General features: G+C 39.9%; 1 protein-coding gene across 26 annotated transcripts in view; it reads left to right on the forward strand.

The window, feature by feature from the left end:
- PARD3 (par-3 family cell polarity regulator) overlaps positions 1-27,457 on the forward strand; it is a 460,486-nt gene that overhangs the window by 135,890 nt on the left and 297,139 nt on the right. For all 26 annotated transcript variants that reach the window (XR_012585424.1, XR_012585425.1, XM_074574241.1 and 23 more), the window contains exon 3: positions 21,931-22,111. Coding sequence is in view for 24 of the 26 variants with exons in the window: in XM_074574241.1 (XP_074430342.1) it covers positions 21,931-22,111 (181 nt within the window). In the remaining 2 variants the exon portion in view is untranslated. The remainder of the gene's footprint in view (positions 1-21,930; positions 22,112-27,457) is intronic.

A 27,457-nucleotide genomic window follows, 5' to 3' on the forward strand; every position in this document is an offset into this window, starting at 1 on the left:
CACAGCACTGTAGCAGTAAGGCAGTCATGTCCTTCTGAGCGCTCGCTGGGTTGTTGCACGTGGGGAATGCAGTCTGTGTTTGTGTACTCTAATTTTTCTTCCGTTTTCTCATTGTCCAGTTGCAGAATGTCAGAATATGTTCCTGATTTCTTGCCTGGTGGCAATGACATTGAGAAAGGAATTGCTGCCCATATGTATTGCTTCACTTCTTGTCACTCTCAGCTGCCTGAATCCGTTCTCCACCTCAGTCACCTAATTAGTCTAATACTTTTGACTGTAAGTCTTTAATGGAAAATAGCCTGTGCACAGGATTTCAAAGTGCTTGAAAAGATTCGTATTTCACAAGGACAAGGTAGATGGATCATTAATAATGGACGGACAGATCTGGAATCCTAAATCTAAACAGCCACCCTCTTTTGCAGTCCCTTATGTCTCCCAAAGGCCTGTGGTGGCACCTCTGCCCTAGTTAAGATAAGAAATTCTTTCCTGGTTGATTGTCAGAGCGTAACGGGGATACTGAGTGGGGTTATTCACTGAGGAAGGCAGAGTTATACTTGGTTGCATTACTAGGTTGTGTCTAAAATGACCTGCAAACGAAAACTGGGCTGTGTTCCTTGTACGTGCCTGGGAGGGGCAGTTTCAGCCAAGAGCAGCACAGGGCTCAGCAGCAAAAAATCAAATCATCAATTTATTCTCTGCTTGCAGACAATTTCAGGGAAACTGGGGCACACAGCCCCTTATTATTTTCAGCTTTTGTCTAGACTGCATATCATTCCTAAGGGTTAGTACCTCTGCGGGTCACACTAAGACCTGCAGGCGGTCAGTGATGACAGTTACATATGTCATGTACGTGGTTTTGGGGATTATGAGTGCTTTTAACAGCAATTTTTCCTAACTTGCTTTCAATGTTTTAATTAAAATGTTGCTGTAGCTTTCCACATAGTCTGTGTGACACCAGTAAACACTTCACTGATTGCCTGTGTGACTAATGCAGCTGGACACTTGTCAAGATAATCTAAGATCTTTTCGTGTATACAAGAATAAAGATGTCCGACCATCCAAACTTTTGTCTGTGGCCTATTCATTTTTTAACTTGAGCACCGTCAACTCTCGTTAGATTGCTGATCCAACGATGTGAAAATGACCTATCATGTCATTTTCGTGCAGTTTGAACTACTGCTTCAAAATAAAAATCGGATCATAGGATGCATGGTCTTATGAGCACTTCATAACCTGTGTTTCTTGCTTTCAGATTAGCTTTAAAACATCAGCCTTGGACTGGTGGGCACTGTATTAACAGCCACGTCATTCTCATAAATTACATTTTTGTAACCTTTTAGTCAATTGTTCTTGATTTAGGCCACGTGGTTAAGATGATGCACAGCATGTAATGTTGCTGTAATTGTTCCTCTTTGAACACATGTTCTGTAGATTTAATGTTTCTTCTATGTTGTAAATGATATTTGATGTCAGTCCTCATATTTGTTAACATCTAATAGTTTAATAATTGGAAGTACAGCTCTTTAGTGGAATTTTACGGTGTTTTTTTTTTTTTATCTGCCTCTCTCCATTTCTCAAATACTTCTGCAGTTGAGTAACACAGATGGATATTTATGTTGCCTAATTTTAGGCATCTGATTTGTGCTGAAGTTAAGCAGCTATCCTTACATCTGTGCAGATAGTGAAAGACAGCTACACCCTCCAGAGAGCTATTCAGCATCAGGTACACTGAATTCCCTGCCTGTACGCAGGGACCAGCTTCTCAAAACAAGAATCTAAGATTGATGTCTGAAGTTAAGCAATGCTTCTCCAGGAAAAAAATATTACAGAAAGATGAAGTTCAGTCATTTTTTTTTTTTTTTTGTGGTTTAATCTTAAGGTCAATTTGCAAAGTTAAGTCTGCTGCATGACAGGATCTAAGCGGAACGAGCTGAGTGCGTAGAAGACTGTTTGGTGCGCAGGTTGCGGGAAGTATGTCTGGCTGCTGAAGGGGTGCCAAGCAATTTAGGACTTGGTGCTCCTCGCTGGCTAGCTGTTCTGCTAACAGTCTTGCAAAATCCCAGACTTTGGGGTATCAGAAAAACATCTTACAGAATATATGTGAAATGCTACTATAGGTTTAGTTGGCATGGATAACTTGGTTCTGGCAGGAGTGACTGATGTGTCTCGGTGAAGCAGTGTAGCCTGAATATAGTCACAACTTGTATCTTTAAAGCACATGAAACCTTTCAGTTCCTAACCACCAGTAATCGGTGCCTATTGCAGGTAAATTACTTAACACAGAAAGTAAAATTGTACGCATAGTCTCTGTTTTCTTATTTGATGAATCAGACCTGCACACAGAGGTGTGAGCAGGAGCTTACAAAGGACCTCCATTTACCAACAAGAGTCTTTGGTCAGATGCCCTACCGGTAGCCCTCTGTCTCTCTCACCTCCTGTGGTACCCCTGCTTGTGCTGGTGTTGGCCATCTCTCCTTTCTTTGGTTTTGGAGGAAGCATATGCTGCTGGAATTGGCAAATAAATGGCCGCGCAGTGGAAACTTCTGAATCTCCTGCCCTTCCCCTGGGCAGTCAGGAGGCTCCTGTCCGGCTACGAAGCCCAAGCCAACAGCTGTGTCCAACTAGTGTGCATACTGCCTCCGACCAAAGAATTACCTGGTGGGCTCTGTGTTGCCCACTGGCTCCATACTGCGTAGTCCTTCTCCAGGAGTGTTGTCTCATGCTGAACGTCAGTGGTTTTGGAGACGGGAGTTGCAGTTCTGGACTTTTAACCGACCAGTTCCCATGTGTTGGGGAGCAGAGCAGACGGATAATACATTGATCTGAAATCTTTCATCTTAAATTTGATCATTGGTCCTATTACCAAAGGAGGCAGAAAATAAGTGATGATCCAAGCTTTTTAAAGTCTGTCATTTAGGGATTAGAGAAAGGAGGAAGCAGAAGCATCCCTTCCACCACCAAGTGCCTTTTGCCAACACTGAAACTTGTAGCTGTTTCCTTGTCTGACTGGGCTCTGCAGGAAAACCTTGCAAGGGGAATTTAGAAAACTGTAGTCTCTATCAGCTCAGTTTGAGCTGTTTCTACCTGACATATTTGCACGTAAGATATACTGGACCAGTTAATAAAGAAAAACGTTTCTTAGTCTGACGCTATAAAGTAAACAAATTGGTTTGAATGTGTGTTTCTGATGAGAATTAGTTACAGCTTGATTTGCCTTAGTTGAGTGGATTTTTTTCTCTTTTTTCTGTTATCCCAGCTTTTTGCATTATAAAATATATGAGAATTTTATACTGAAATGTTTTATTTCTGCTGTATTTATTTCAAGATTTTTATTAAAAAAATCAGCAGTCTGGGCAAGTCTGGTTAATTTTTTAAATGGATTCTAGTAGTTCTGTAGGCAGTGTTTTTTGTGTGTTTTTTGGATTCTTCCATATTACTGGATTTCTAGGATCAAAGTGAACACAGTGAAAAGGCAAGCGTGTTGTTAAATATCCTTAATTATTTTGTCTCCCTCTGTATAGTTTTATTTCACAGAATTTGGAATGTGTTCTAAAATAGCATTGGAATTCCAATGCTATTTTAGAATCTGAACATGAAAGCTCCAATTCAGGGCTTTCTCCTAGGAAATGTTTGCTGGAAGGTGAATGGAAAAGTACTTTGGTTTTAAGTGGAATTTATAAGGAACAGCAAAGTATGAATTAGATTCCAGTGTACTTCCAATGCAATATTTAGAGCATCCTACATTGAACTGTTTATTGCTTTTGCTCACAAGCCTTGAAAGTTATTTTTGCTTTGTTTCGGAGGGGCTTGTTGACTGATCCAAGCTGTTCTGTGCTTTTGAAAGATGAGCACGCTTTGCATTTCTTCACCCACCGTTCCCTGTGGTTTTTGACTTCTGTGCAATCAGCTGAGGGGGAGCAATCTCCTCCTCATACAAACGGTATGTGTCCTTCTGGCCTGGGCATGTACCATGGTCCCAGGACCTGTTTTGGGAAGCATCGAGCCTGTGTTGCATCAAGGTGCGTTGCGCCAGGACATGCACTGTCGTCCTGCTCAGAAGAGCAATGCAAAACACCAAATTGAGTTCTTAAAAAGACTTGTCCTCTTGAGCACCTGGTGCTTCAGCTCTGCAGTGATTCACACCAGGGCCGCAGTTCCTTCTCCAAGTTATGAGTAGCTTCACCTGCTGCTCCCCGACTGGAGGTGTCTGGGTGCTCAAGCAAGTCCCTTTACTCACCCTTGAGTTTTAGGGGATGCGAGTGGAGTGGGACCCGCAAATAAATAGCCACAAGCGGAACTAAAGCTTGCTTGTGGGAGGCAGTATTGTAAAACCAAAGTGACAGTGCTCGGTTTTTTTCTCAGAGGATACTTCACATACCAAAACCTTGATGGGATCCGCCTGGGCATCTTCAGTGTACAATTTGCTAAGTTAGAACTGAAGGAATATAGCTGATAACAGACCCAAAACAAACTCATAAACTAAACTTTCTTCGTGCACGACAACAGATGAAGAATGAACAGAAGTGTTTATAAAGATGGCAGCTTTCTGGCAGGGGTGGGGGAGTGAAGGGGGGAGTAGCCGCAGTAGCTTTTTTTGGGGCAGAGTTAGTCGGCCTCAGAAGAAACAACTGTCATGCCTGCTCCTCAGCACAAGTCATTCCCCGAATTTCAGCTATAAATTAATAACTGGTAAATCCCACCATGGAGGGGGAGGCCTGCTTTGTGCTGATTCTGAGATATATCCTGTCATCTTCTCTGTGCTGGTAGCACAGAGTGTGAATGTGAACGTGCGCTTTAATTCCAGTGCTGCAGCCGCTGTATGGTCCTTCTGAGCTGGGCCTGAAGCCCTCCACTCCTGCCTCCCCGGCCGTGAGTCTTGCCCTCGCCTTGGCATCCCTGCCCATGTTGCCGCCTCCTGCTCCCACCCTGGAGACCCTTTTAATGCCGTGAATATACAGCCTTCCAGAGAAAAAAGTTCATTACCTGTCCACTGACTGGTGCATGGAGCCACGATGTATCTGTGTTTTATACGAATCCTTACACTCTTCTTCCCTCGTGTAAATGCACGTGTGCTTGTTTTCCACTCATCTCCGAGTGCTGTTGAGGATGCAGCCTTTGAACAGGCATCTGAGATTGTAAAATGCCTATATTGAAAAATGCTAAGCTATCAGTGCCAAATTAGAAATGATATGTGTGATAAGTCTTTTTTAATCATGTCTCTCTTTCCCCTCTAGATTTTTTCTCTTTTTTTCATTTTTTTATTTTTCTTTTTTTTCCTCTTTTCCTCCAATCTCTCCATTATGTGTGAATGTGAAGGGATGGCTGAGACAGTCCAGGCAGCATTGGCCTTTCTAACAAAGTTATTTATCTAGTCCAGGGGCCAAAACCATCCTCTAAAACATCCAGTGCCACCCTCCCCCATCTTCCCCAACTCATCTATACCAAAACATCCAAAGCAAGGTGGTTACTGGGAATAAGCAGAAGTGAAGTCCATCTTTGGAGCGCAGTGAAATAGTGCTCCGGTCGGTTATGATTTCTTCTCAATGTCTAGTAGCATTTCTGCTTTCATGCCCTTAATACTAGATAGGTTTGTGGAAAATTCTGGCATTTTAAGCCTTTTTCCCTCTTTGCCACATGGTGCCATTGTCTGGGGGAAGCGCCCATGTGTGCGCTGGTATGAGCACAGCAGTGGGACAGATTTACATTTCTTGTTTGCATTTTTTTAGGCAGTCGCACAAGTCCACCTTTGAGGACTAATCTCCTTTTCTTCTGTATTAGTTACTCTGGAATTATGTTTAAATGGAACTATTACATATTTGAAACTTGGGGATTTATCATTTGGAGTTTTAAGGGACTTAGCATAAGATTTGAACCTCAAATACTCTTGGCAAACTGACAGCATTTGAAATTTTGATTTAGATCAGCTTAAGGACAAAATGCTTTATCAGTGATCTGTAAATTGCATTAGCTACAACTCAAAACACTGAAAAAAAATCCCTTTTCAGCCATTTGCCACTTCTTATAAGGAATTTTGTAATGCAATAATGAGGCACACTGCCTAGTTCTCTGTTAACATCATACAGTAGCTTTCAGCCGTGTGTGCCCAAAGCTTGGTTTAAGTAAAGCATATTTCAGTACCCTGTGGTGGTTCCTGTTTGAATGGAAGATGTTAGAGCTGTTCTGTGTGTCTGAAACTTGAGTCACTTCTAATGAGCCTGATCTTTACACCAGCCAAGTCAACAGTGTTTGACATTGTGGACAATAAGAAGAATGTGTAATGAAATGAGAGTTCATTTCCTCAAATTATTTAATATTTAGTTATATATGTAAGCACTTAAAGCTGTGTATCTGGAGCTAGTTAGCACCACTGTTTTCCGGAGAAAGACGTATGGTATTTTACTAGTGCATGCGGTGCCCCAGAATATACAAAAAGGTGAATTTCGGATCATTAGAGCTGTCAGTGATGGATGGAAGAGGAAAAAATGGAGAAAAATTGCCTCTCTCTTGCTATCTGCCCTCCTCAGTGGCGGTGCAGGCTGTCACAGCGGTGCGTAGTGGGGGTAGAGGGACAGCAGGGACCAGCATTGGTGCTGCCCCGGCCCCCCCATGCCCGCACTGCCCGGCCGAGGGAGCCCTGGTCCACATGCTGCTGGCGTGTGAACCGGTGATGGCGGAGTTCCGTGATGAGGCGGCTTCCACCTACTTGCCCTTGCTTCTGCCAGCCCGCTATTTTGCTGTTATTCTTGCTCGTCTTCTCCGTGCACATCCTGCGTGTCCCGCTTTGCATTTTTACGTTATATCCCATTCTGCTCTGTGTTCTCCCCAGGACGTTTGAGGTTCCCATCTTAGGAATTCCTGCCAAGTTCTGATCCTAACATCTGTTCCCGACATTATCCAGATGCTCTAATTTTGAGGCCTTTAAAGACGTGGCTTTTCTGATCCCCTGTTTCTCTGAAATCCAAGTAACCTGAAGCACGGATACGATCGTGAAAGTGTTAATCTAATTGTTAAACAACAGTAAAGTCATTCTGGAAATGACACTTTTGACCACAAGAGTTTTTGTAATTGCTGGTATGTGCTGAATGTAAATTAATTCATTCTGTCTGCGATAGAGTTACTTTTGTGTAGCCGTGGCTAGATGGAGCTGTCAGAATGCGTAAGGCGGTTTGATTTATGTGCAAAGGCTCCGCGCGTTAGACTTTCCTGGTATGCGCTATTCATTTTATGTACTTACAGGGTTCAACGTTGATGCCCTTTTACTGTTTTAGCATCGATGATATAATGCTTGGTAATTATTTTGGAAAGTAGAGAAATCATTTGGGATACAACAATTAGGCACAGAGACTGTGAAATAAGGTTTGCTTTCAGTGAGGGGCAAGTTTATTTTAAAGCAAGGACATTTGAAAAAGTAATGAATGCATAAATGTTTCTGATTAAATGTGTTGTTGGTTTTTTTTTTTTTTTTTGCATTTTTGTGGGCAGAGTTGTTTTAATAAGTGAATGGTCTCTGGTGAGACAGGTAATTTTAAAAGTGGTCTTGCACATCAGGAAAGGTGACCCCTAATGAAAAACATAAAAACTATTCTCTTTAGAAGCTACGCTTTCTCTCATTTTTTCAGTATTTGCCTTTTAGTATTAATTACTAGGATGTTTTAATTAATAACAGATCTTGGAGGTATTATCTGCTTCCTCTGTTTAGTCCTTTTAAATGTTAATCACTTTTGACAGCATAATTTACCCAGCTACCTGTGTCAACCTTATGCAATGCGTCTGCTTTGTGTGGCGCCAAACTAGAAACTGCACCCCAAAACGGTTTTCCAAAAGTTCATACAATTGCAAAGATGAAGTCTGGCAGGAGGAATACAAAGAAAGAAGAATTAAATGAAGACCTAATGAGACAGGGAGTCAGAAAGGCATTCAAGGTGGCTGGAGCTTCCCAAGAAATTATTCTTATACTAGTGGTAACCAGACCAAATTCACTTCTAGAAGATGTTTAGAGAGGAATGGAAACTAAGAGGTGAAATTGGAGGTAGCCCTGGAGCCTATGGAGAGTTTCCGTTAAGCAGAATTGTGAAGTGTGCATAGAACACTTAAAATGAGTGAAAAGAAAAAAATAATTAAATCTTTACCCCCCAACTTAAAAAAAAAATCAAGTAACATTAACCCCCAGTTGCCCTAGTACTCTCCCTGGTATTAATGTCATCCCCTCTCACCTTCCCACCCCAGCTGTTCTCCCCTTCCCTCCAGAGGTGGCCCACGCTTGTCCTTTGCCAGGCGAAGCAAAGCAAGCTTCCTCAAGCTGCCTTCAGCTGTGGTTGTAGTTTTGTTTTGCTTAAAAGATTTTTAAGCTGGAAATATTTTAAAGCAGAATAGCAATAATTCTATTAGTCACAAATCAGCAGAGAATCACCAAATTTTACTCGAATGGAAGTTTGCTTAATGAAATATCTAACTGTGCCACAAGTGTAGAAGCAAAGCGAGTCCTTCTTTGATTTGCTTTGATTGTATTTTTCTGTATAATTTACCAAGAAATGAAATTCAGCAACAAAGTCCCCCGAAACACGTGCTGATTTTCAAGGACTTAGATAGCCATGCTTCTCCCAGCTATTGAAAAAGAAAAGCAACTTTTCTTTGTGCTGGGCCCTTGGAGACTTCAATTCTTTATATTTTTAAGGGTGTTTGAAAGGGAATGTTGGGTTCTGAAAGATTTGGAGGGTTTTTGAATATATAGTACTAAAAATTAAAGGGAACGATAAATGAATCAGAACACCATTAGTTCAGTGAGCGCTACTCAGAAGAATTTATTTGTTTCTAGGTTTAAAATAAATAATCTTTTGCTGCACAAGTCAAACAGCTTGTTTTGTGTGATGTTTCTCAATGGAGCCTTCGGTAATCAGATTCCACACACGCTTTAACCTTGTGCAAAATTTAATGAAAAATAGAGTTACTAGTGAATATACTGTTTTGCCAGCTCAACAAAAGATGTTAAGTTCTGCATATTTTTGCATAATAAAGATGAGTGTTGACAGTGTAATGATCCATTTGGCACAGATAAAATCATGAATGATTTTAATAACCTTACAACAATATTTGAATTCACTATGAAATATAATATAGACGCTTCAGAGACAGGCCTGCTGCCCTGGTATGGAGTGCCAGCTACTTATAACCTTAAAAAAGAGGAGAAACAAAGGGCTAGGTCAGCCCAGAGGAGACGGGGAGGAATTGGGGCATCTACAGGATGGAAGGGATCTGTTTTGAAGTTCTCAGTTCAGTCCTTGTCCGCAGATCGAAGTGGATGAGTTTTGGCAATGCTTGTATCTCCTTCCCCAGGCTGGGTGGCATTTACATTGTGTGTTGGGGAAATGCATTCATGGATATGGGGTGAGCAAGGTAAAATGTAAGAATGATGGTGTGTTCCCGAGTTTGGTAGCTTGAAATGATTGTGCATACAAATATAATTTCTCTTCGTGGCTCTCTCTTTTAAGAATGTTTTTCAGATTGATCTAGGTGATGGTAGGTGCATTGGTCCCAGCTCCCACAGTGATTTAGGGACTTAATTTTCAAAATGAGTTCTGAAGATAAGGCTGGAGTTTTTAAAGCTTTCACGCTAAATGATTTAGGAGTATAATTCCATCAAAAGTCCCTATTTATGTTCCTGTCTCTTTGGTTGTAATGCTCAAGTGCTGCGTCCCTGTGTAAAGAGAGAGTGCTGTAAGGCGGTGGAGGCTTCTGCACCAAGTAGACAAGAGTCACGGACTGATGCAAACTATCATTAGAGTAATATCAGAGATCTCCTTTACAGTTCATTCCTGCATCGCACTGAGTCAGGTGCTTTTGTTTCTGTGAATGTGCTTTAAAGATGGATGTGATGATATTAACCAGCTAGTTCCCTTGTGAGGTCCTCCCTCCTTACTCCCCATTTCTTCCTGCTGCTTATTGTTTTTTCCTGTGCTTGGTTTCATGAGCATTTAGAGGTCAGATTTGAAAAATCACCAGGCAGCTTTTAAAAGCAGAGTTTCAGAAATATCTTGGCATCTGATTTCTAATGATTTTAGGAGGAGAAAAGAAGTGAAATGCCTTTCTGCAACCTTATCTGCCAAATTATTGTTGAAAACGTGGCTCCAGAAAACGTGGCTCCAGATCGTTTTGAAAATGGTTTTGGCATTGGATTTCAGTAAGAGTTCCCGGGGCTCAGTTACTACGTTGTTTAACTTGGTGTTTTGTGGGAAATACACAGGCCCTATCTCCTCCTAGAAGATTATGGTGTACAGTAGATGGATATCTGTCTGGATGTGGATGCACCAGGCTATTTTTTCTTCATACAGAGATCACTATAATCCTCTTGGTTGTAGAAAACCTAAAGGTGTTTAGGAAGAACCGTAGTATGGCAGTTTTGGGATCCTCTCCCTTTCTAGACTATCAAATGTTATCTAATGGGTGTCTTTTGCTTAAGACCAGAGCTCCTTATCTGGCATAGGTTCACCTAATAATTCTGGTGAGTCACGTCCCCTGTGCCTGGAGGGGGACAACCTCCACAGATCTCCCAGTACGTGTTTCTTGCCATCAGCCCGGTGCTGTTGGACTGCTACCTTTTAGTCTTTGTTTTGTAAGGATAATCCTAATGGACTCTAAGTTAAGTTGCATTGTTTTCACTATTGTTACATTTTAAAAGAATATAAAATGTTAGTCACGAGTGAACAATCAGTCGTTTGCTTTTCAGAATTTTTTAGAGCCTTATTTAAAGAAAGGGAGGCATGAATTATTGCCTAATGTGCTGATTATTTTTGTCATTATGCACAAAATCAAGATTTTTTTTTTTATTATTATTTTTTAAATACCAGAGGTAGATGTCTCTCTCTGAGATTTTTAATACTAGGTAATGATGGTAGTTAAAAAAAACATACCTATCTTGTTGTTCTTAAGACCTCTGAAAAGTTTCTTGGGGGGAAAAAATAAGGTGTTATATGAAAGGCAAAAGGTACACAGTTTTACCTTTTGAACAGACCTTGACGTTGATTTAAAATAAGCCTAATTTAATAGGTATTGTATTGCACACCGAAGATAATTTAGGCTAATGTCAAGGACAAGTGTTATCTATTCCTTTGTTGTAGTGAGGTATTGAAATAATGAGTGGAACAGAAGGGAATCAGAAAATGTTTGAAGTTTTTCATCTGTGTCTCTAGATGGGTATTTTTAATCACATTCTCCTGGCTTTTGCATGCAAATTACACTGAACAGCACACTATATAGAATGAAGAGCTGTATTTTACAAAATCTATTTTCTTGAAGTTTAATAAGCTTGCAAAGATTGGCCTATGCTTTAACTAACTAGATACCTTTTCGTACCTCAGCTGAAATGAAAGTCTTATATTTTAAATGCTGCTGTTTTGGTCCTGTAACAGGAATGGAAAGCCTGGTCTTTTTGGAGGTTTCTGGAACAATTTTTTTCTTGGTACTCAAGGACTGCAGCTCCCAATGACAGATGAGACAACTGTTAAGATTTAATACATCTTTATTTCAGCAATATATTTCGCTGTCTGACACCAGCCCCTCTAATAACCCCGGTGTCTGGATTACTTACTGCATAGCGTCACTGCTTAACTGCTGACCTCTGTGGCAGAAATGAAACACCAAACTCCTGGATGGTCCATGCTGTTGACTTGGAAATTTGCTGACCTGCAGAGTCATCCCGTACCCACAAGCTCAGCTGCATGGAGAACAATCTGGGTATCTTTTTGAGCCTTGTCCTTTTAGGAAAGGAGGGAGACTTTCATAGTGCACTCTAAAAACGTAAAATGTAAAAGTGTAAAATATAAAAGTAATATTAACAACATTGTCCTCAGTGTGGTTCACATATATTAATTTTTGCTGAGTGATCAAAAATGGAGGAGATGAAATTGGCTTATTCACATGCTCAGATATGTCCCTGCTACTTTCCAAGCACAGCACTCTCTCTTCTGATACTGTGTTTTCTTTACGCACTTCTTTAAAGCCAGGACAGATATTTTTTTTTCCTATTTCTTTTCAAAATGAGCTAAGAAGATACCATCGTAAATCATATATTGTAGTAATTTTGCAGAGTATGTCCTTAGCCTTGAACAAGAGGGCTGTTTTTACAGACGGATTTTGGAAGAAATCTTTTCCGTATAAATTGAGGATTTAAGGAAATAACAGGGTAGCATTATACTCTATATGCTTTCAAAGGAAGAGTCGGTGAAGAAACAACCCATTACAAAAATCCAATGATAAAATACCTGTGATTGAAAAACTTTCTAATTTAGGACAGAGATATTTTTCCCAGCTCTTCTCATAGCCCAAACGAGCGCGGAATTAAGCATTTTGGTACCTGCTGCGTGGAGGGACTGTAGCAACTGAGGAAAGCAAACTTCTCTCTAAGTGTAAAACCTCCATTTTTGCTGAGAAGCATCAGAGAAAAAAAAAAGACTGTTTAAAAGAAATGAGGATGTTCTTCTCTATTCTTGCAGTCTCGTGTTAGAGTAGTTTTGTGTTTAGTTGCAAGCTCTGGAATCTCTTACCCCATCATCTTAATCAAACCACTGTTGCAGCATTTGAGATGCTGAGATGTGTCAGCAGCATTTCTGCTTTTTGGATTTTGCACGGCTGCCCCCATCGTCCTAGAGATGAGTGCCGCGATGGCACTGCCCACACTCTCTCCAGGACTTAGCTTAACAGCTGTGAGTACTGGCGCTGATTAATGCATTCAGTCGTTAACTCCATTGAGAAGGCTGGGATCAGTAGCTAATTCATACTGGTTGTGGAGCCTTCCTTAGCGCGGTTAAAACTAACAGCAGAAATGCAGCATTCAGGAGCATGAGTTAATGTAACAAACTGGAGCTTCTATCTGTTCCTGGCCCAGGTGAGTATGCTCTACCAAAAAGAAACCCACCTACTGGCATCTATGTCCTTCTCCCCGTGTCTGTCAGCTTCAGAAAACTGCAGAATTCTTCTACTTCTCTTTCTGCCAGCAATGCCTTCTGGCCACGCAGGACAGGGCTGCTGGGTTGTCTGTCTGTAGGAGATGACAAAGATAGCTGGGTTTTTTGACCATGGAAGCTATCTGGTGAAGGAGTCCAAGATCCAGCTCTGGTGTTGGACTTGTTGTGTCCATGCAGTAGGTTCAGTTGGATAAGTAGATCAGAAGAAGGACTTTGCAGGATAACCAGTTTGTGCGTGCTCTGTATGTGCTGTGTCTGTTGGGCCACACACAAGGGCTGGTGGCTTGAGTCTCATTCAGTACGTTATGCAGAAGTGGGATGTCTGGTACATTCAAGGTTTGAGGTTGTGAAAAAGCAAATCCAGCCAACCTGACAGGCAACTTAGTGGCAGCTACCTCTAACAGCCCCCATAATACTTCTAACGCCGCTCAGTTATTGTCTTATTTTTTGGTCTAAACCTCAGCATGACTTAACCCATGGAAGTCAAGAAGGGAACATTTCAGGCGGAATATACACAAATTACTTTCCACAGTGCCATAGTCATGCTTGCTTTTAGTCTGTTGCTCGTCAATAGAGGGGAAAAGGGAGGAAAAGTCTTTTAAATATATGTAATATTAAACTACTATGTTTTAAATATTTTAGAATTTTAAATGCATTTTAAATATATTTAATAGTCTGGGAACTTACAGGATAGTACCTAAAAACTGCATTTAATTCCTACTGGGAGAAGATGAGATTGCAATTTAATATTGGTTCTAGAATTTCTCAGATCAAAGTGCTGTAGGAAATGAATAATCAAAAGCAATGTTTTTAATAAAAAGCTTGTATATTTACTTCAGAATGGTTTCTTAGATTTAAGGAATCATGAAAGCAGAAGGTTTTTAAACTGTCTGTAAAATTAAAGTGTCTTTTGAATCAATAGATGAGTTCTGATCTTGCAAATATGATTTAACTTGATATGTTGAGCTTTGAAAGTCAAGGGTATTTACTTAGTCAGCAGGTTTGAGAATGACTTTCAGTGAGACCTATGATGTATTTTCCAGCAGTGGTTATTTTATATCATGGGGTTTTGAGGGGGGCAAATTATGTTCAGCAAAGGCAAATGCGGAGTCCTGCCCATGGGCTAGAATAACTCCATGCAGCAGTATGGGCTGGGGGCCCACTGCCTGGGTAGGAACAGACCTGGTGGACAACCCACTGAACGTGAGTCAGCAGTGTGCCCTTGTGATAAAGACAACCAGCTCCATCCTGGGCTGTATTAGCAAGCCTGTAGCCCGCGGAGTGGGAGAAGTGACTGACCCAACCAAAGGCCACCAGGGTGAGTCAGGGGGCTGGAGACCATCACAGGGAAAGGGAGGCCTTCAAGGGTGCTGGATGGCCATGCGGTTACCTAAGGCATGGCATTCTTGATATAGCTGCTCTCTATCAGGTATGGAGAAGACGGAGCTAGACTTCTCTGAGATGCACAGGAGTAGTGTGAGGGGCAACAGACACAAATTACAACAAGGGAAGTTTCAACTTGATACAGGGAAGTTTTTTTTCTGAAAACCAAGAGTGGTCAACCACAGGGAGAGGTTGCCAAGAGAAGTTGTGGAGTCTCTATCCTCGTGGTTACTCAAAAACTGACTCGATGTGGCCCCGAGCAGCCTCCTCTCACTGACCCTGATTTGAACAAGGGCTTGGACCAGATGATCTCCAGAGGTGACTTCCAGTTCAGGTTATCCTATGATTCTACATGAGTTTACGCTTCTGTATAATCCACAGAAGATCTAATACAAAGTGTTAATTCGATGGTAGAATGTGACCCTTAAAATGTCCTTTATATTTTTCCAAAAGCAATAATGCAGTGAAGTTATGAGAATATCGGTTGTTTGGCACCTTTCTAGCTACATTACTTTGAAAAGTTGTTATGAAAAGCTAGTTTTGTCTTGGTGACTGCAGCTGATTATTTAGGACAGGTCAAGATTTTCTTGAAATTATAAAGGTTTATTGTTTGTGTTACAGTTTGTCTGAAATGGAAACTGTGCTTGTCCTTTTTCTCCTTTTGAAATGTTGTGTGGTCTGTGAGTCTGTTGAGGGGACACTCAGGTTGCACATATAGCACAGAATGCCCTTAAATGCTGCTATTTTTGCTAATTGATCTTTTTTTTTTTCTATGTCTGTGGGCAGTAGTGCGTTATTTGTGAAAATGTCCATTTTTTTCTCTATTTCCTCTTACCAGTTCATTGAGACAGTAGTTATATTTAAATGGGTTTTTAATGAGCCATGTAGACAAGTGAAGCTCAAGGAATAATAAGTATTTGGGTCTGCTGTGGGGCTATTAAAGTCAGTTCAGAAAGCCTAGAAATTGTTTTCATATTCAGTTTATTTCATATCTAAATAATAATTGGCTACTCCTTTGCTAATTATTTTCTCTAATTTATGTTTTTTTTCCTCTTATAGTCATCTGTTCATTCACAAGGAACTTGTATTTCAGGACGTTTTGGAGTCTGAGGTGCCATTAGCTGAAATTTGATTTACTGCTGGGCCTTGTTAAACAAGGACTCTTTGGTTCTGCATTGTAACGTGGACTGAGTAATATGCAGGCTGCTTTGGGTACACCTGGTTTTTGCCAACCCTGAAGACTTACTGTAGAAAACTGCGTGTATTCTCTTGCAATCTGCTTTGGTTGTGCTCATTGCAGAGGAAATGTGTGGTCAGTTCTGCGGTTGCCTTGCAGGTTTGCTGTGTGGGCTTGCTTAAGCCTAGAAAAGTTTTTTGCTGAGGAACGGACGCCAGTGATGCTCGCGTTTAAATTTTCTGCCAGCCTCCGCCATGTTCTCTTTCCAGATGCTTGCTGCACATGTCTGAAAGTGTATGGCAGTGCTCTGAGAGTGACTGCAATCTCTCACATCAGCAGATCCAGGTGTCTGTCAGAACGTGTGTGCAGACAGGGACCTGTACTTTGAGACTGCAGGACAGGGCTGGGCTTAACCCTCCGGCATCAGGGTTTAAAGGAGATGCTTGGAAGTAGCTATTTTAGGTGGAGATATACTGACCAGGCTAATTTAGAATCTCATTTGGACCATCAAAATCTCTCTTTTCAAGGACCAAAGTCTCCTGTGAAAAAGTTATTTATGCAGTTATTAAGCATGAACTGAGAACTAGAATCCTTGCCAGCGTGGGCGCCTCACTGGAGGTGGGTGTTGAGCTGCTCCATCACTCAGAGCTGCCTCAGGAGGTCTATGCTCTCTGTTCTGCTGGAAGCAGAAGAATAATTCCTTGTGTGAAAGGCAGTTTCATACACGAATGGCCGTCCTGCAGGAGAAGATGTGCAGCATAAATGCCAGAAGAGCACAGCAGCTGTGCAAGGGAAGACCACATCTGGAAGCTGTTGTATGGGCCAGGAGGGGAAGCGCACGGTTCAGCCAGCAGAATCCAGATGCTTCTGGTTGCTCAACAGATCAACTACAGAGCAATTGGTCACTGAACAGTGGAAAAAGTTGGGAATGTCCTTGTATGAAATTATCTGCTAAGTGTTCTTCTGGTGAGAAGAAACCAGATATTTAAAATGTCTCCTAATCATTAAAAAAGATAAGTGATTTCAGGTTCACTCTTTGTTAAAAAGAGCAAACAAGAAGCGCAGAGGATGCAAAGACCAGAGGATGTGAAAACCAGAATTTCACTTGCTGGCTATCTAGCAACAGAATAGAGCTGTAATCCTAACTGACGTTAAAATATGTCTGAAATCATCACTGGTGCCTACTGATGAACCAGTATGAGATTCATCAATAAATATTAAAAAAGAATTAACAAATTTTGGTTAGATAGTTAGGAATATGCAAAATTCAAGTGATCTTTTTGACAATCTTACTTGTCATAGTGGGGGGAAAAATACACCAGAAGTTTCTATCTTTATGAAGTTTCCGTTAAGTGGAGGATTTCTGGTTTTGTACTGGAGATGACCTGATAGCACCATTTGACAGTGATGGATTGTTTTATATGGTCTTAGTACTTAATGAAAATGTAAACAACCATTGCTGGTACGAATAGTTTTTTAATTCAGTTAATTAACATTCGAGTACTTAATCTAGTCAATTAATTAAGACTGCGTATGTGTTTACTAATTTTTAATTACCTTAGAATAGACAGAAATTGTAATAATTAATGTTGGAATGCAGACTGCTGCTGCTGTGTCAATATTAAAGTAAATCAGTCTTCTTGCTTTTTATTTATTTAAGTATAACCTGGCGAGTATGATATGTTGAGTCCCAGACAGAGCAATAGAGAAGCTCATCCTGGTGTCTCTTCCAGAAAGAACTAAAGGTTGGAGTGTAATTAATTCTGTACAGTGTGGTGTTGTGGCAGGTCAGTCAGATGTGCTATAGAGGGCTGAATGCAGTTACCTGCTGGAATGCCTTCCTGCCATGCCACAGCCAAAGGCGTCTCAGTAAAACTTTGGTTTGATATCTCAGGCTGTAGAATCATTTCTTTGTAAGCCATTTGTTTGATGAAGCTGGTATATTTAGCAAAAAGGATTGAATTATGTTGCTTCCTCTTTTTCTGTTTGCTGTAAAAAGAGTCTTGATCAGTTAAGAGAGGAGTGTCAAGTTGGTAGCTGGTTTTTAAACTGTACTCCTATTTTTTTTTTTTTTTGGTCTTCAGAGAATGATGGTAGCAATAAAAAAAACACCTCTTAAAAATATCCTCAGGATCACAAGTATGATTTTTACCAGTGGGGTAACTGTTGAGTTTTACTGCAGTTCCTTGTATTTAAAAAAAATTGCCGTTGGTCAGACACTGAATGTTGTTCCCTTTTAAAAAAAGTCATATCTTTTGTTGATAATTCATAAGATTACTTATATTTCTTGCCCTGGAGTTTAAAAAATAGAAGTATTTTTGTTTATGCATATTGACCTTTCAAGGACTTACTCTAATTCCATTGCTGAAATGGAATGAACCTTTCCATAAGTTGTGATCTGAACAAAGCTGCTCTCTTTATATTTGAAAGTGCTACTGAATATTTAAAACTCCATTTTTTCTTGAAAAATTAGTATGTGCTTACACTGGTTACCAAATTCTTATCTTGTTCAAACTGATGATGCTTCCTGTGGCAGCTTACACAGATGAAGGATGTGGATCTGTATTGAAACCTCCTTTCCGTTGCTTTTTGCCATATTATAATTAGAAATGTAAACATGCCAGTATAAATTAAGCCTATCACTTACTAAATTTGTTTTGAGAAGACAAAGTGGTTTGTTGCCACTTGATTTTATTTCTGTTTTCCAGATTTTTAGTTCAGTGATTGAAAAATGCAAATACTGTGTTCTGTTACCGCCGGTCATTAAAACAGCTGTAATCTATTTAACCATATTTTCAGGTCTTTGATGCATTCAAGTTCAGGTCCCATGGAATAGGGGGTGGATAACTTGTAACAGCTACTATTATTATTTGTTATTATTGTTGATGTGAAATTTGGTCTTTGGCTGTGGGTTTGTCTTTTTTTTTTAAAAAAAAAAGGTTCAAACAAGCCAAATGGTTCCAACTTTCACTGAATTTTGGTCGAGGATCTTTTGAAGAGCTATTATTGCCCTGATATTGAAGACCCAAGCTATTTTCTGCTTTCTTCATGCATGGTTATGGTTTGTTCAGCCCTTCTGCTGATCCCTTCTGCAAAGAATGGATGGTATAGATGAGTATCTCAGGTCACTGCAAGTGATGAGATCTAAAACTGAAGGACAGAGAACAGGAGGCACAGCTCATGTGAGGTATTGGAAGTAATCATAGAGTGGTTCTGGAAAGGAATATGCAGGTCATTGCATTTGAAGACTGACACTGTGCGTGGTTATGGTAATTTCAGTCATTTATTTCTAACTAAAAAAAAAAAAAAAAGTCAACGTGGAAGCAGTTTCTCTACAGAAAAGATGCTGTTGTTTCCAGAAAAGATAGTCATCTTTGTTTTTTACTCTCTGTAAATCTCATACTTAAAACCCAGCAAAATACCATAGGTTTACCATTGACTTCAGGGCTGATAAAAGCTGGTCTAGTAATCTGTGCTCCATGCTTTGCCAAAACATGTCTTTGGCCTTTAAACATGACTGGCATCTCGCTGAAAGGCCATTTGTTTCCCTGGCATATTATTGCTGTGGATTTCTGCTGCAAAGGTTTCTTCGTAGGCCCAGTGACCCACTCGGGTGGCTTCGCTCTACGTAGCCGTAAGGTGGCTCTTCTGATGATTTTTGTTTTGTTTCTTGTTCCTGCAAAAATGGTAGTTGAGCTGTGATTTTAGGGCCTCGAGAGGTACAAAAGTACACACTTCTGTGTGTCCTCTCCTTATCCTTGAAGAATTGCCCTTGATTAAAATAAAATGTGTTGGAGAAATCAGAATTGAATGCTTGATATCAGAATACAGTGGAAGATGTTCTGGCCGTCCTTGTTTCCTGTGAGCTCACCGTCATCCACGGAGTGGCATATCAAGCTCTCGAAATCAAGATCCAACACTGTCTATTCACAGTAAGTCTTCCAGTCCCGAAGACTTTCTAGCTCATTATGCGGAGCGAGCATACCTTTGCAACGCTGTTTTACAATGAACTTCCTAACCTGCCTAGCAGAGCTGATGCAAACCCGGGTTGAATTATAACCTGCTACTGTAGAATAAAATGTAACGCTAATTAGAATTGGAGAAGACTAACATGGCTTGTATTTCTTCACATGTTGTATGCAAAAATGTTACAGCTTGGTATGATTTGTAATGGAACTGAAGCCTTTTGAAGGTTTGATGCTGTCAAAGTGGCAAATACCTGCTAAAATACATAAGATCAAAAGCTAAGCTTGAAATGAGAAGCATTCATTTTCAGATGTTCTGAAGTCATAGGATGTAGACTGTCTCGAATAGGCAAAAAGCCGGAGGCAACTTACAGTACCAACACACATATATAGAGATTTATATGCACATACCTTTTTACATATATAGTATATATATATTTTATATATATATAAATATATATATATATATATCAATACTTGCAGCAGCATGCATTGAGTAATACTTTTTAATCAGCCTCAAAGGAACAGAATGTAATTTGGGGATTTATCTTGATACATGCCATGCAAAGGAGAAAAAGATTTGATGTTTCATGCCTAGAATTCTTTAATACATCGTGTGTGTTTTGTTCTGATACCTTGCACCTCTTCACTTGTGGATTAATTTATTTTCAGTTGCTGGAGATGGGTAATTAGCTTGTTATAAAACAGATAGTTAAAGTGTTGTGGTAAAGTCTGCTTCTTTTGAGAAATACACTTCAATTTATGTCAGCATTGGTATTTCACAATGTGTTAAAAAATTAAATTTCCAATATTCTTGAGCTACTGACATTTTAGGTTTTATCACGTCTCTTTTGTTGCTTTCCTGTGTGTAGATTTCTCAAGCGTAAAATAATGAATTGTATGTTAGAAGCATGTTCTAGCTGTCTGCAGCTCCAGCCTGGTTTTCCTTCTGCTCCCTACCTTTCAAATAGCACTGGAGAGAGCACGGATGTTTTACCCATTACCAGTTCATTCTTTCTGGTCAGTGCATGCCAGAGCCTAAATTTGCATTAGGTATGGAATTACTGGCAGAAGTTTGCTACTCTCTGCAATTTCAAAACTACTCGTTAAAAAAGTTAATGCCTGAAAGTACTTTCAAAAGCTGAATTCCCGAATGGTTTCCACTTGGGCTTACAGTGCGGTTTTCAAATTTTTTTACTGATGTTTGTGTAAGCTAGATTTGAGTAAAGGGACTAATATTAAAATGTGTAGGATGAGATGATGCCAGATTCACTTAAAAAAAAAAAAAAAGAAAAGAAAAGAGAAAGTGACCTCTGATTCCTTTAGTTTATACAAAGCTTTAAGTGTTGTTCTAACAAAATAAACAATTGCGGAGATCAGCGTAGGTTTAAGTTGATTTGGTCCATTTACCCTACCAATTTGGACAGAAGAATGTAACGCTTTCTTGGAAATGTCTTTCAAATATTACATTATAGATTAATTTATAGGCTGCAGAATGCTGTTATCCATAACACTTTTTTTACTCATCTTGAAAATTAATTCTAAAATTAAATGTGTATAAGAGCTGGCCTTTTCCCTTTCAGTAGGTCATAGAAGATAAATTGGAATAAATTATTTGTTTCAAATAAAAGCCTTCATTTACAGTGGAAAAATTTTCTTGGATTTACCGAAAAACACTGTGATGTTTTTCCTATTTCCCTTGCAATGGTGAACACTGATTGAGTAAATCTTTATTAAATTACTGACTTGGCTAAGTTTCAAATTGGGTTTGAGTTCTTAGGCTCATCTTGGAGAAGTTGATTGTAAACAAAAAGAGAAGTATCTCTGAAAATTTGATGAAAGAAATTTTGCAAGGGAAGCCCACAACTTAAATTGTATAAATAGAGAATAAATTAATAGATAATAGATTAATGGATGATAATTTGCAGTGATTATAACACTCTAGGGTGGCTTCATATTTTGCCTGTAGCTTTCAAGGTGTATTAACAATATTTCTCATTGTATGTTTTTATTCTGTAAAAATGTGGTTTTGCTCATGATTTGACTTTTTAGTAATGATGCATATAGAGGTTTCAAAACACAGGTGATAAATTCCAGTGCACAGGCATCGATCGGCACTCGGGTAGTTTTCTGCAGTTCTGGGTAAGATGCAGTGGTTTGCTGGGGAAGGTGCAACCCTTCCTTTCCTGACTTGGTGCCATTCACTCTGCGGCACGCAGGGATGGGTTTTGTGTCCCATCGGAGCTGTTGACCCTTTGTACTATCCAATTAATGTCTGCCTTTCCTTGAGCTGATGATGTTGTGATCTAGGCATTGATCTGAGTCTCTGCTGATAGACGTTTCTTGCTCTTTGGTGGGAAGAAGTGATGAAATGCTGATCTACAATGGCACTTTGTTGTTGAAAGTTTTTTTTATTTTTAACGGTAGATTAAATTGTCATTTGCAGCTTGTAGCTGTGTTTGATGAGCAAGATCCACACCATGGAGGTGACGGCACCAGCGCCAGCTCGACGGGGACGCAAAGCCCGGAGATTTTTGGCAGTGAGCTTGGCTCCAACACGGTGTCGGCCTTTCAGCCTTACCAAGCAACAAGTGAAATTGAGGTCACCCCTTCAGTCCTTCGTGCAAGTAAGTAAACGTTCTCGGTATCTCAGCGTGTTTCATCTTAATTTACAAGGATGCCAAGTGCTGTTACCCATTCATGCTGCTGGGAATATGATTCATTATCTGTCCTTATCAAAAGCTGATCAAAATTGAGAAACTGCATAAATGCTTGTTGCATGCAAGTAAACAAACCTTTCTGTTTTAATAAATTATTTATAAACTGCTTTTAGGAACAATAAGCTCCTTCTGTGCTGCCAGTTTAAAATTGTCCTCACACTGAAAATCACAGCAAAGTTTCCAAATGCAATTTTCAGTTTTCCAGTTTTATTCCATCTAATGAAGAAAAGGGTAAAAAGAAACTACAGATAGGAGCACTTTCTGCTGAACCTGTCAATGTTGCTAGGTTATGCTTGTCACCTTTCCGTAAAAACACCTGCTGATATGTGCATTTACTGGGTTGCAAAAATACACTTTAAAACCCAGAAACCATAACAAGGAACATCGCTTTATTTTGTTTATTTCAACATGGGGAAGATTTGTTGCAAAGCCACAAAGAAAGGAATTCACAGTTCTTGCTCAGGCAGGATCTTCGAATATTTCAGCTTACTAAGAAGAAGAATCACCAAATGAAACTTAGTGTGTAATTTTCATTGTTGTTAAAAGTACCATGCAAACAAGACAATGTTGGATAAAGCATTGTGCCCCACTTACAAAAATGTCTATCATTTTGCTCACCGAAGTTTTGAAGTAGTGATTCCGTTCCAGAAAATTCTTGTCAGAAGTCATTATCAGTCAGACCTTTGATATTCTACAGATAATAGCATTTTAAACAACTATTTGTAATGCCCAAGAGATTACTTTTCTGAAGGTGTTTTTTTTAATGGATAAAATCTGTGTTTAAGTAATCGGGTAAAACACAAATGGAAAAGTTACAGCTCTATATTAAGTTTGAGGGGTTTTGTACAAGAGCGTTTTCTATAAAATTAAGGGAACCACATTTAACAATTAGCTTACATAGACTTGAACGTGTATCTTTTCATGCTATAACTATGCTTCATTGCAACACAGAATTAAATTAGGGAAAGGATTAATGGCAGAATAAAGAAGCATCCTGGAATTTCAGGACCCTTCTGTTTTGCTGTCACTAGGGTATGCCACTGCTTAATGCATATCTCATTTCCATGCATAAGCCAAAAAGCTGTCCTCCTGGGTTCTCGACTTCGGGGGGTTAGAGCAGGCAAATACATTTTCTCCTTAGTGTGATCATCTGGTGTATTAGTGCATCAAAATCGCATAGCACAGATAAAATTCAGTGATATATCGGACAGCTCACTTATCTTTGGTGTCACTCTGGAAAATACATGGAATTCTTAGCTAGTTCACTGATTGCTAAAATGGCCAAAAAGCGCTTTGAGACCCTACAATACAAAGGTCTATAGAAATGCACAAGACTTAAAACTGTTGTTAAGAATTATAGCTCTTTTGACACTTTTATAAAAGCGTGCAAAAATAAAATGGGTGAAACAATTTGTCATAAATGTGTTATCACAAATCAGAGATGTCCTCTTGTCTAGCCAATTGCTTTTTTTTAATACTGACAATTAGATGTATTTTTTTTTTAAATGTTCCAAACCACAGGCTTAGCACCCCAGTCCAGTAATACTATCCCATATTAAACATACCTATTTCAAGAATTTCATTTAAATATACATTGAAAATGGAAATAATATCCCTATTGTATTTCCTTGATAACTTGTGAAGTGAAGCATAGCATACAAATGGTATTCTCAGTATTTCAAATAATTATCTTCTTACTGTGTAAGTTCTATTCAGCAAATAAAACCCATCCAGTTTTGTGGTAGATGCAGATCCTGATTATTACATGTTGACAAGGTCATATATCTATTAATTGGATTGGAGATGGGATACAAAATTGCTGTAATTATTGTAATTTTCTAGCTAATTGCAGGGTTGGCGGTGAATATTTTACTTCTAACAAATGAAAAACAGTATTCCGTCTGAAATTGGTTTATAGCATTTTAGACATTTTGTTTTACATCTCTGGTGCTTTTTGCTCGCGAGCTGAGCTCTTGTTTCTCAGCAGTTCTCTGGCAGAAGCGTAGCTTTGTGCCATTCTGCTCCCGCTCACCGGCACCCGAGGGGTACGGAGCGGGCTCCATTCGGAGGCAGCATCTCGGTGCATTAGGCTGGGGCTTAAGGGCCTGCTGAGATTTTCCTCTCTTTGTTCTGGTTGCCATGCTACCCCTTTTGTTTGTTTATAGATCACGCCATCGCTCCTCTCCCAGCAAGGGAAAGGTTAGCTAGATCAGGTCCAGCTGGAAAAGTAATATTCATCTGGATTCCCTCTTTTCCCATGCACAAACACAGCCTGTACTTTGCACGTGGGGGGCTGTGTCAAATTGAATCTTCCTATCTAAATGTGGAAACAAAAAGGAGGCAGGCCCATACCCCCTGTGTCGTTTTGCAATGTGAAAATACAATTCGTCGATACTAGCAGTTGGTTTATTTACGTTTCCTACCTAGCTCTTTCCCTTTTAGTGCTTTTCTGTTACCCAAGTTAAACTTCCTCTTGTTGTATTTCATCAGGTGAGATGCATTTTTTTTCTAAGCATACGGTACACAAGGCGTTTTTTGTGTGTGCCTGTGTGCTTTCCGAGAAGAGGTTGGAAGCTCACTGCAGAAGATTGTTAAAGCAGACTGATGTTTATTCCCTGCTGAAATATAAACTGGAGGCGCAGGTGAAAATTGCCAAACCTAATGAGCAATTTGGCAGATAAGACAGGATGTCAGGCAGTGACAGTTCAGCAGCGGGTGCACTGCCTGTGAACCAAGTTGTTTTGTTTCACAGTACTGCATTTAAATATTGTAAATAAAACCCTTTTCCAGCTACATGAGATATCGTGAAAAGGGTCATCTCTTTGTCTGCTTTTCCTTTTAAGTTATTTAGCTGTGTTAAATAACCAAGGGAGGTCTTAGTTCTTGGTCTTGGTGTGATTATATGTTGCAGGTCTCTCTGAACATTTCAGCAGTTACAGTTAAAAAGCATTTTTAATATAGAACATTATTTGCAAAATATATTTAGAGAGGTTTAGAGGACTGATTTTTTTTTTTTTTTTTTTTTTTTTTTTTTTTTTCTTTTCCTGGCCCGAAGTAGAGAAGAGCGAGGGGGCTGGGAGATCTTTCTTGCTTCCTTTAGCTGTTTAATGGGAGGGTATCAAGAAGATAAAGCCAGACTCTTCTCACATGGACACGTTATTGCTGGAGGCAACAAACACAAGTTGCAACAAGGAAAATGCCAGGTAGATATTAGGAAAACAATTTTCACCTCAAGAGCGAAACAGGCTGCTCAGAGACTGAACGTGGCCCTGGGCAACCTGATCTAGCTGGTCCTATTTTGTGTGGAGGCGTTGGACCAAATGACCTGCAGAGATCTCATCCAACCTCTGAAGTTACCGTGTAATTCTGTGACTCGAAATAATAAAATTACATTGTTTGCTTCTTGAAGCTATTATTTGTAAAAGCAAATGATGTTCATAGCGAAATATTTAGCGGACTGTTGTGCAAGCACAACGTTGTGCACGTGCAGCTTCCCAGCATGGTTTAGGAGTGTACGGTTTGTGGCAGTGTGACACCGACCAGCTGGCGGTGCCTTTTACCAGACTGCTGCTTTTGTTTTCAGGATGCCTTTGGTAGGTGCGTCAGTTCCTTTGAAAGGAGATATGGGGTAATTGTAAGGTTCTCCTAAAGGCTGGAGAGTAAACATCTCCCCGAAACGCTGGCCAGAGAAGTCTATTTTCTTCGTCATTTCTTAAATGATGAAGAGCTAGCTGGAAATGGTGCACTTCAGTGATGTCTTTGCTCAAGTGATCTCTGTTACATATTTTAGTTGGACTCTGAGCATCGGTTTCATATTCTGGTCACAGAAGCAGGAAAGAACCCTGGTCTAGATGAGAATGATAAGAAGCGAGTGCGCAGCTGGCTGTGAAGATGTACTAAAAGTGCAGAGGAGCAAAGAACTTGTTGCATCTTACGTCCTTGTTGACCCAGCAGCGTGGCTGTTGCTCTAAGGCTCCCTGTGTGCATGCGTGCCCTTACCCTGCAATAAGCAGCAAGTTTATTTCTCATAGGTGAGAGCATGCATGCAGACTCTGGCTGTGAATTTGTTGAGATACTGAAGTTCATGACCTTGCTTGCATTTGAATGTGTGGATCTCTCTGTGCCCTCAGAGTAGTTTTTAGTAGTTCACTGGCAAATTAGTAGGACATATCAAGTATAGCTCCTGAGGGCTCTCTTAGGTTAAGAACTGTTCAGTATTTTAATAAATCTGAACTGGTATATAGAGTATTGCATAAAAAGCTAAGATGGAGTTTCAGGCACTTTGGATGTCAAGGTTTCAGTTCAGCATTCTCTTCATACATTTATAAACTGTTTTGAAATCAGTGAGGTGTGCACAGTCACTGCATCTAGAAAGAAAAAAGTAGTTTGCAGTGCAATCCTAGTGAACAGCCAGAAGGTTCTGGGCATTGTAGCGCATTATTATGGTGCATCTGGGCATTATGCTCTTCCATCAAAGGATCAAAGGCGAATGCTGTTGTGGGCTCACTGAAGTAGCTGTGAGCAGGAAGACTGTAGCTGAAGTGACGAGCTGAGGTGACAGACTTGGAGCAATTGTAAATAAGTTGGAGAAAGCTGAAAGAGAGCAACAAGAGTAAGATGCACTGGAGACTATGACCATGTGTTGGAAGGACTGGTTCATTTAGTTAAGAAAAGATAAAAACTGATAGGGTCCGAGGCTTCAAATGTATTCGTTTTTTCTCATTCTCCATGTCTGCTAAGAGAAGGGCAGTTGGCATTTCCTGGGGAAAGGCCATTTTTGGTAACCTGGAGGCCTAAAAAACATTTTTACACCTCATGTAACAAGCAAGTATTTGTGGGAATGGTTCAGAGGTGTGTTCTGCGCGTTGCTGAGCGGTGCCATGCGCTGTGCTGTAAGGCAGGAAGGCAGCCAGCTGGTGGTGGCAGATCTGTCCTGTTCCTGGCAAAGCCATTGGGTTGTTTGGTAACCACGGGTGAGCCACTTCTGGCATCTGTTTTAAATACGTATATGTCTTTTCTTAGCATCTCACAATTTGAGTGTTCAAAAAATCCAATACTACGCAAACCAGTTAAAGGTGTGAGTGCATAAATAAGTGTGTGAATTTCAAGTACTTTAAAATTGCTGTTTTAAATATGGCACTTCACTGATTTCATACAAGTATTTATCTAGAGTCCCAAATGCATATTCTCAGAATTAATTTGTTAATATTTCTAAGTGCCTTTGTTTAAAGGTTTGGGACACTGCATGTTAGT

Source organism: Larus michahellis, chromosome 2, assembly GCF_964199755.1.
Source record: "Larus michahellis chromosome 2, bLarMic1.1, whole genome shotgun sequence".
NCBI lineage: Eukaryota > Metazoa > Chordata > Aves > Charadriiformes > Laridae > Larus > Larus michahellis.